The sequence below is a fragment of the Hoplias malabaricus genome, chromosome 8 (genome assembly GCF_029633855.1).
Source record: "Hoplias malabaricus isolate fHopMal1 chromosome 8, fHopMal1.hap1, whole genome shotgun sequence".
In the NCBI taxonomy this organism is placed as follows: domain Eukaryota; kingdom Metazoa; phylum Chordata; class Actinopteri; order Characiformes; family Erythrinidae; genus Hoplias; species Hoplias malabaricus.
The window spans coordinates 3879100-3889556 of NC_089807.1; the positions used below are offsets into that span (position 1 = coordinate 3879100).

At 38.7% G+C, this 10457-nt stretch overlaps 1 protein-coding gene across 1 annotated transcript; it reads left to right on the forward strand.

The window, feature by feature from the left end:
* The first annotated feature begins 949 nt into the window (after nucleotides 1-949).
* On the forward strand, nucleotides 950-10437 carry iqcc (IQ motif containing C). Its single transcript, XM_066679869.1, has 6 exons — nucleotides 950-1094; nucleotides 1184-1410; nucleotides 3481-3624; nucleotides 5169-5451; nucleotides 8713-8834; nucleotides 9745-10437. The coding sequence occupies exons 2-6, from the start codon at nucleotides 1369-1371 to the stop codon at nucleotides 9778-9780; spliced, it is 627 nt and encodes a 208-aa protein (XP_066535966.1). The 5' UTR covers nucleotides 950-1094; nucleotides 1184-1368; the 3' UTR covers nucleotides 9781-10437.
* The last annotated feature ends 20 nt before the right edge of the window (nucleotides 10438-10457 follow it).

Genomic DNA, 10457 nt, shown 5'->3' on the forward strand with positions numbered 1-10457 from the left:
CCCCGCAGCAGGTTCCATCTACTAATTTCCACAGTTTAACCAGATGTTATTGTTGAGGTATTTGGAATCGTTCTGTAATGTAAGAGTAATTACTTTATATAGCCAAAGCACATGGAAAGCACAGCACAATCTGCATCTAAAGGTCTATGAATTGAGCTTAAATAACTCCTGCTTCTAATTTCTTGATCACAGTATGATTCCAACAACCACTGGGAACTCTCTGAGCTCTAAGAGAAAATAAAAATATTCCTGGCTTTAGCATTGCAGCTTTCTGAGAATACGTCTGTAACATGCCTGCCTTTGAGTCTGAAATATTTTGTGCTTGATGTTTTAATATGTCTTTGTTTTCTTTTTGTAGGCTTTGGTTACACCTAATAAAGTTAAATCAAATTATTTCTTTGAACTCATTTCATTCACAGCTTCCTGTAAAGTCACTACTTGTTCTATACTGCACTAATTATTGTACTTGGGCCTGTCCCAAACTGTGCACTTGTGGTCCATTTGGTCATCAGTAGTTCCATATGAGTGAGTTTGGTAATCTTACAGTAGAGCTGTCCTTAATAAAGCTCTAACCTTGTGGTTCCCACTTGAGTCCCCACACACATACTTAAGCCATACTGCAAAACGCCTGAAGGGTGCATTGTGTTATTTACCAACTCTAAAAGTGCCTGGTTAAATGTTACGTTTTTAAATGAACTAATTTGCTAACATACACAGGCTGAATTCAGATTTCATCTGAATCACATTTTGTTGGTCAGAGAGCCGCTTATTTTAAGGATATTGGGTAATAAGCCTCTGCTGAGCCTGCATCCTTATGGACGAAGACTGAATGCGCACAGAATGCACTCATGAGCTCACCTTTGACCTGCAAAACGGGAAATGGCAACCACTATAGCCACTACATTCACAGTCTTTCAGTGCATGTGCAGCTTTGGACTGACATTCTGAGTTCTGAGTGTGGTAGAATTAAAATATGTTTATGTGAGACAAACCATCAGTGGTTTCATTACTTCAAGACAAGTGTACAAGTTGGGCCTGGACTAAAGTGGACAGATTTGTTTACAGCTGTGTGGCTCAGCGCTAGAGATTCAGAAGTGAGAAAAAGATTTTAATGAGTAAAACATTTGAAGTGGAAATGTCCTGTGAGACTTTGAGGCCTAAAAGTTTCAAAACATTGTTATAGGGAACGTTTGGACAGAGCCTTTGTGAGTGAGAGACCGGCGGAGGGAGCTGTTTGCTGTTGAGGCGCTAGAGGGCGCTCTCAGTTCCACTGCGGCCAAGAGAGAGAGGAAGAGAAGCAGCGAAGTTTGTGTTGCTAAGACAAAAACACACACAATCAATCAGCAACAACAACAATACACCGGTTTAATGGAGCAGCAAGTGTGGATTAAAATATTGATCTCTTTTCAGGTAAATGACTACATTTTATTGTACTGTGTGCATTTAACTGACATTGCATGTATTGCTACAGAAATTACTTTTTAAGTCCGGTGGTTAAAAGCTAGCTTTGAGTCTAAAACTGCAAAACAGAAGACACTCACTGTGGTCTGTTTATGACAACAACATTTTAGTGGCGCTCTTGTAGTTTGTACAATGTCAGTTGAACACCGCTGATTGTACAAAGTGCTCTGGGGCAGCTCCACATTACACTTATCTACACTTCATGATTATAATTACACAATGCCAAGTGTCATTTAGTGCAGGTATAAAGCCCCCCAGGACTGTGCTGTGGGGTAAGTTAGTAAAACTCTAGAAATAAATAGGATTTGAATGAGGTCAAATTTGATTAACTAGGTAATTAGTGCTAATTTTTCCTGTGGCTGAATGCAGTCAAATGCTAACATTAGTCTAATTCCAAAATCTAATTTGTATCCTGGGTGGCACGGTGGCGCAGGAGAGAGTGTCGCAGTCACACAGCTCCAGGGAGGTTGTGGGTTTGATTCCAGCTCCGGGTGACTGTCTGTGAGGAGTGTGGTGTGTTCTCCCTGTGTCTGTGTGGGTTTCCTCCGGGTGACTGTGTGTGAGGAGTGTGGTGTGTTCTCCCTGTGTCTGCGTGGGTTTCCTCCCACGGTCCAAAAAAACGTTGGTAGGTGGATTGGCGACTCCACAGTGTCCGTAGGTGTGTGTGTGTTGCCCTGTGAAGGACTGGTGCCCCCTCCAGGGTGTATTCCCACCTTGCGCCCAATGATTCCAGGTAGGCTCTGGACCCACCGCGACCCTGAACCGAATAAGCGCTTACAGATAATGAATGAATGAATAATTTGTATCCTGCTAGAGAATTTTACTGCAGACAAGTAGGAAAAATTAATCCTATTAGTACTGTACAGTGCAGAAAAGCACTGGTCAAGCAGGTCTTCTCGAAATTTTGTGCAGCAACTGATCAGCCATCATAATCAAATGACCTTTTGTTTCTAAACCTATTGTAATTTGCTCCTCTGACCACATAGGTGCACTTCATAATTCAATAATAGCACTTTCATCCATCTGTCCTGAAAACATTGTTAGGCTTCGTAACTCATTTTTCAATGACTCCACAACACCACCACAGAACAAGTATAATTAGTGTGGTGTATCTTTCCTTGCAGCGATGCTGTGTCTGATCCACTTGTACTAGTGCAACACACACCCAAAGCATTATCGTTGTAGCATGTCATATTGTACATGCTGAGAAAGATCTACCACCCAATTCACATCTGCTCTGTGGTGGGTACTTGGTGTCCTGACCATTGAAGAACAGGGTAGAAGAGGGCTAATAAACGGTGCAGTGCAACAGATAGTGGTACCACTTTCATTCATTACTAATAAATTAATAGTCATTAATGATCATTTATAACTCATAGATAAATAGGGATAAACAGGGACCTGTTGTTTGCCAAATAGTGAACCCAAATTCACCTACATGGTTAAACCTCAGACCTCGCCTGATACTGACCTTACTTCGACATTAACTCTGTCAGCCTCAGCCTATATTTGTTAATACGTTTAACCAATTTATGAATTAACCACCAACAGAGTGTCTTTTTCTACATTAATGATAATGTGCTGTACCTATCTATGTGAAATGATTAAATTCACATTCTCAGGTCTGTGCTTATTCTTTGCCTTGATATTTTCAGTTAGCTCTCTAACACCTTCAGTATTAGACGTTAGATTATTAGACAATATTAGATGTTACTATTAACCTGATTAATAACATGCAATCAATAGGCTTTTAAACAATGTATAGACCTATATAAGTGTAGTCTTATTTTAAAGTCTACTACAGTCTGTAATTGCAGAATTACAAAGTACACACACATTTAAAGTGTCGCTGCTAATAAAACGGGCTTGTTTTAATGTTATGCCTGATCTGGGTATAGTGTCCATAGTTTGTAAATATAAGTGGTCTAGAAGGTTTAGTAAACAGTCAATGTGTTTTTAAGATATATCACTTGTATCCTGATAATGCTTGTGTTTTCTTTACTCTGTCCTGTGGTCTAGGCTTGGTGTCGTAGATATCTTGTCAGGAAAGAACTGCTGTCAGTTCAGGCTGAATTTGAGGAGATTGTCAATGAACTAGAAGGTTCTTTGGAGCACTTGGTCTGGAGAGGATCATTAATACCCAGACCTCACTTTACAGACAGAGTGAGTTTAATTTCACATGTGATTTTCTTGTCTTAACACTGTGCCTGTGGGACAGACAGATATAGTGTCTGTACAACAATGACTGTGTTGGGTTATACATTTTAATATATACTCCAACAACTGTGTCAGTCAGACAGTAAAATCCTGTTTCAGCCCATGTACACTCTGGCTTAAGTCAAGGTTTCCTTAATAGTTTAAAGCATTTTGTCTTGTTAAATTAATTATTTGAAATATATCAAGTAATAATTAAAAGACAGTTTAATTAAATGACTTTTAATTTGACAGCAATTAAAATGTAGTTTCCTTGTCCCCACCTTCAGTGTTTAAAAATTCTCAAATCTCCTTCTCAAAATAACCAGATACAATAATGTATTTATTATTAGTATTAGTAATAGATGTAGTAGTAGATGTATTTATAGATACACTTGTACATCTGCTCAAAATTCTCATGGTGTCAGCAATTTATTTACAGTAATAATAGTATTAATAGCAAACGTTCCTATTAGACATGGACAAAGGAACCAATGAAACGAAGTGAACATGACTGCATCAATATAATAATGTTGATAACAGTAATAATAATAATAATAATAATTAAACAATACATTTTATTTATAAAGTCCTTTTCAAAAACCAAACACAATATTAGAACAAAAACATCAAAGGACAAACGAGCTCATACACAAGAAAACAAAACGAGAGACACAGGGATAAAATAGGTCCATAGACTGACAGTCATTGTAAATGTGGTATAAGTTTCTTACCGTTGCTGTCAGTCACTTTTACCTTTACAATGTAGCAAACAATTTGTATACATTTGTTCTGGATAGGCAGCTTAAAGGAGATAAACAGTTAGATAGATCTGTAGTCCTGGGTTGAATTAGTTAAAGCTTCTTAGAGAGCGTTTAGATGCTCCATGTCTTTTAAAGTGGAACGTAGTGTTTGTGGGGGGAAAAAACTACTTGTTTGTACGTGGCTGACGTTTAACTTGTCTGTATGTTTTTATTCACAGTTCGAATTACCACAGAAGCTCATTTGTTTCTCAAGAGGTTTAGTTTTGTAGCATTTTGGGTTTGTGTTTACTTTCATGCAGTTGTTCTGCTGAATTTGGAAGCAGTTCTTACAGCAAAACAAGTCAAAAACAGAGCAGTATCCTCAATTTGGTTCATACTTTTCAAAGTTTGGTAGCCTATTTATTGTCAAAAATCCTCCAGATGCCATTTGTCTGCCGTGATTAGAGGCAGAGAGCCTAGCATACTGCAGAGACCCTCTATTTTTGCTTATTTAAAGACACTGGGGCTTTGTAAAAACCAGTCCAGTTTTGAGCATGCAACCAAACTCGAGAGCTAATAAATGATGAGCAAATTAGTGAAATTTAATCTTTCTTGATTAAAATCATGAACATTACCTTTAAAAGAGGTTCATTACAGAATATTTGATACCTCTAGGCCTACCAGTTGTTTCATAACATAAAGAAGAATCATTGCAGAAAATGACTTATTGTTCCTTTAAGTTAAAATATTTCTCATGATTTTTAATTTTAGGAGAGAACATTGTTCAGACGTCATCGCCCAAAGGCCCAAACACATCCTGAAAGTTCAGAGGAACAGAAGGAACAGTCTGGAGAAAGTGTAAAATCTCTTCCACACGCTGTGGTCTTAGTAGCTGAGAGAGATGAAGAACGCGATGGCAGGATGATGAGAGAAAACACAGAGACCCCCACACTACCAGACGGTGGTAGAGAGAATGAAGGGACATTAACTGAAATGGCAGCAGATTTGAGCAGCATGGCCTTAGACAGGGGCTACACCAGCTCACTGCAGAAAGGTTTGTTCTATTACTGGTTATCAGCAAAAAAATAGACATGCCTGTCCACTCTGGCCATCTTAGCTTTGTCTCTATGCAGTTATTTCCACTTTTACAAGACCAGGTTCCTAACTTTATGTTTAGGGTTTGGATAGAGCACCTCTCTCTCAACTCTCAGATGACAGATGACTGACGCTTAATTTTGCTCTCTTTTTAGCTTAAAAACAGATTCTCCTGGGGTGGAAATCTTTGGCAAACTGGGTCTTTGGCTCACTGATGTTATGTTTTTTTATGAATCTAGTAAATATTAAATTTAATCTGAGAGGAACTGCTGATACGTTTGACCCGATTTGGGAACATTTTATTACTTACTTTAAACACTTAAAAGAATGGAATAGGGCCCTCGCTATTTTTTTTCCTAAAAAATAGGAACTAGGGAATTTTCTGGTACATATATGTATATATTAGGGATGGGCAATAGGGCCCTAAAATAATATCATGATATTTCAGAGTATTTTGGTGATATCAATATTCTTGCCGATATTAAAAACCACTGAAAAATACTTTTATTAGTTTCAAGTACACATTATTGCAACAAAATAAATGTTATATTAATATTTATTATATTAAATTAAACCTATTTAATATATATTATCCCGTCCAGGGTCGCGGTGGGTCCAGAGCCTACCTGGAATCATTGGGCGCAAGGCGGGAACACACCCTGGAGGGGGCGCCAGTCCTTCACAGGGCAGCACAGACACACACACTCACTTACACCTACGAAAACTTTTGTGTCGCCAATCCACCTACCAATGTGTGTTTTTGGACTGTGGGAGGAAACCGGAGCACCCGGAGGAAACTCACGTGGACACAGGGAGAACACACCACACTCCTCACAGACAGTCACCCGGAGGAAACTCACGCGGACACAGGGAGAACACACCACACTCCTCACAGACAGTCACCCGGAGGAAACCCACGCAGACACAGGGAGAACACACCACACTCCTCACAGACAGTCACCCGGAGGAAACCCACGCAGACACAGGGAGAACACACCACACTCCTCACAGACAGTCACCCGGAGGAAACCCACACGGACACAGGGAGAACACACCACACTCCTCACAGACAGTCACCCGGAGGAAACCCACGCAGACACAGGGAGAACACACCACACTCCTCACAGACAGTCACCCGGAGGAAACCCACACGGACACAGGGAGAACACACCACACTTCTCACAGACAGTCAACCGGAGCGGGAATCGAACCCAGCGGTTACAGATAATGAATGAATGAATGAATAATACATATTAGTGTTAAAAGGTTTTATTTATTAAAATGTTTTACTTTACTACAGTTGTAAAATTCAAACATTCAGAAGAAGTGACTATAAATTTAAATCTGTAAACATTTTTATTTTGTAAACAATATTATGATATTATTGCGAATGACATGAATGACCTTATCATGTCATTCGCAATGATATTGTCATCATATATATGTATTTATGTGCATATTGTTTGGAGACTGGGTAGGGTAGAGGTAAGAACCTTGGGTTGAGGGAAGAGATGGCTGTAATGGAAGAGTTAGTAGTGTGACTGTTGAATTGGTTGAAAACGAAAAATACAAAGAAACAAAGTAATATCACTTTCAATGACACAGAAAACCACAGGTTTTTCTGTATGACATACAGTTAGGTCCATATATATTTTATTTTTTTACCTATTTACTGAAATATATTCAAGTTATTGTTATATAATGGATATGGACATAAAGTCCAGACTTTCAGCTTTCATTTGAGGGTATCCACATTAAAACAGAATGAAGGGTTTAGGAGTTTCAGCTCCTTAACATGTCCCTTTTTAAAGGGGCCAAATGTAATTGCACAGTTGACTAAAAGGCTATTTCATGGGCAGGTGTGGGCAATTCCTACATTCTCAATTAAGCAGATAAAAGGCCTGGAGTTGATTTGTGGTGTGGTGCCTGCATTTGGAAGATTTTGCTGTGAAGAAAACATGCGGTCAAAGGAGCTCTCCATGCAGGTGAAACAAGCCATCCTTAAGCTGCGAAAACAGAATAAACCCATCCGAGAAATTGCTACAATATTAGGAGTGGCAAAATCTACACTTTGGTACGTCCTGAGAAAGAAAGAACGCACTGGTGAACTCATCAATGCAAAAAGACCTGGACGCCCATGGAAGACAACAGTGGTGGATGATCACAGAATAATTTCCATGGTGAAATGGAACGGAAACCCCTTCACAACAGCCAACCAAGTGAAAAACACTCTCCAGGAGGTAGGCGTATCAATATCTAAATCGACCATAAAGAGAAGACTGCGTGAATGTGAATACAGAGGGTTTACTGCACGGTGCAAGCCACTCATAAGCATCAAGAATAAAAAGGCTAGATTGGACTTTGCTAAAAAACCAGAATGATGGAAAGAAAAAAAGTATGGCGAAGGTGTGGTATAGCTTATGATCCTTAAGCATACCACAACCTCTGTAAAACACAGTGGAGGCAGTGTGATGGCTTGGGGATGCATGGCTGCCACTAGCACTGTGTTTATTGATGATGTGAGACAGGAGAGAAGCACCCGGATGAATTCTAAGGTATTCAGAGACATACTGTGTGCTCAAATCCAGCAAAACCGATTGGTCTGCGTTTCATAATACAGATGGACAATGACCCATAACATACAGCTAAAGCAACCCAGGAGTTAATTATAGCAAAGAAGTGGAATATTCTTACATGGCCAAGTCAGTCACCTGATCTGAACCCAATTGAGCCTGCATTTCACTTGTTAAAGACTGAACTTCAGACAGAAAGGCCTACAAACAAACAGCAACTGAAAACTGCTGCATTAAAGGCCTGACAGAGCATTAAAAAGGAGGAAACTCAGCGTCTGGTGATGTCCATGAGTTCAAGACTTCAGGCAGTCATTGCCAACAAAGGGTTTTCAAGTATTTGAAATAAACATTTTATTTACAATTATTTAATTTGTCCAATTACTTTTGAGCCTTTGAAATGAAGGGATTGTGTTAAAAAATGCTTTAGTTCATCACATTTTTTATGCAATCATGTTGTTCAACCCACTAAATTAAAGCTGAAAGTCTGAACTTCAACGGCATCTGAATAGTTTTGTTCAAAATTCATTGTGGTAATATGCAGAGCCAAATATGTTGTCTCTGTCCGAATATTTATGGAGCTAACTGTATCTCCGCATGCCATGTTTAGTGTTACAGTTTTTACTTTGTGTTTTTTTTCTGACTGACAGCCCTCCAGACAAGCCCTCTTCTTAAAGACATAACACACACTCCTGAAGCTCTGAGACAGCACAGAAGAACTCTGGCCATGGAGCTGTTGTGGATCCAGCAGGCCATCGCTAGCAGGAAGAAGGTATAGAATACAGATTTGAATGCCCTCATCATGACAAAACTTTACTACACGTCTTTAAGCTGTTACTGCAGCAAAGTGGGGCAGGAAGGGAATTACCTATTAATAAACTTCATTTCAGAGGGCATAAAAATGTATATTTTATTTAAGCTGATTGTGAAACATTTAATTATGACAGATTAGACTGTCATAGACTGTGAGTGAAGTGACAGCACTGCAGTGAATAAAGAATGTCCTATTTATACATTATAGTTGTGATTATACAGTGATATGTTAATTTGCAGGATGCCTGGAAATTTGCATGATAAAATTTCTTTAAAAAAATGCAAATATTTCTGTAGACCTTTTTAAAGTATCAGTTAGTCATTGTCCGCAGTGATCCTTATTGACCTTGAGCCATATATTGATGCCTACTGGACTGAATTTATTAGATATTTGATTCAAGGGCTAGAAAGAAGTTTGATCCTTCATCTCAAGCAAGAGGCACTTTACGAAAAGTAAATGAATCCACTGAGTGATCACTGGATTGGGAACGTTATGGACCTGCTGTGTCGGATCCACTCATACTATCACAACCCATTCTAAAACCTCACCCTATGTCAGTATCACTGCAACAGTGAGAATTATCCTCCACTCAAATCATACCTGCTTTGTGGTGGTCCTGGCCATTGAAGAGTAATTGTAGAACTACATAGTGCTCCCGTATGGTGTAGATACAAGATATAAAAGATAATATAAAAAGCACTTTTATCAGTAAGGTTTGCTACAGTTTGGTGGTGAAGATTAAGTTTTGCGCTGTTCAATGTCTGAATATAGGCCTCTAGGCTAGGATTTGGCATTTAATAAGGGAGTGATTCATAGCGACACTTTATATGCCATTGTTAAGTCTCGTGTGTTTCTTTCTCTTTGGCAGTATCTAACCCTGAAACAGAAGATGGAAGTGGGCTAATGATAAGAAATAATGGATAGTCCTCAGCTGTGTCACAAGTGAAGGTTCGGATTTGGCCACGTGGATTGATTTCACTTCTGGAACAAAGAAGGCAGCTGACTTTAAATGTGTTCTCCATTTCTTCTGTGAAGAAAACATCCATGCAAAGTGATAGACCATCTTTTCCAGTAAAATGTATTTAAATACAACCAGTTTTGAGCACAAGAAAAAAAACCTCAGCAACTAAGCATAGCAACTATTTAAAATGCTTATTGTTTCTATTCTTTGGTTTCATCACACCTCTTTTTGGCAGATGTTCTTTCAGTTTTCAAAAGACTGCAGTTATAACTTTCTCCCTTCCAAATATTAGTTTTAATATTTAAGTAATCACAGTTAGAAAATGTGCATTATTTGTCAGGTTCTAGATAAAATCTTCTACTTTTGTATTAATTCTATCTATCACTATCACGGATGTGGCTTTCCACAGTGGAATGATTGACACAAACGCCCTGAGAACTATTTCGTATCTGAAGTTTGATCACACACTCAGATGATCTTTAATGGCTGATTTTACTGGAAAAGGATTTCACTTCTTCATTGTTAATTGGAGAATAAGTGTCAGACTAGTTACTCTCTTGAGAACGGTTGAAACAGGTTGGTGCTATTATTTTGTAATACTGTGGTATAGTTGTTTTATT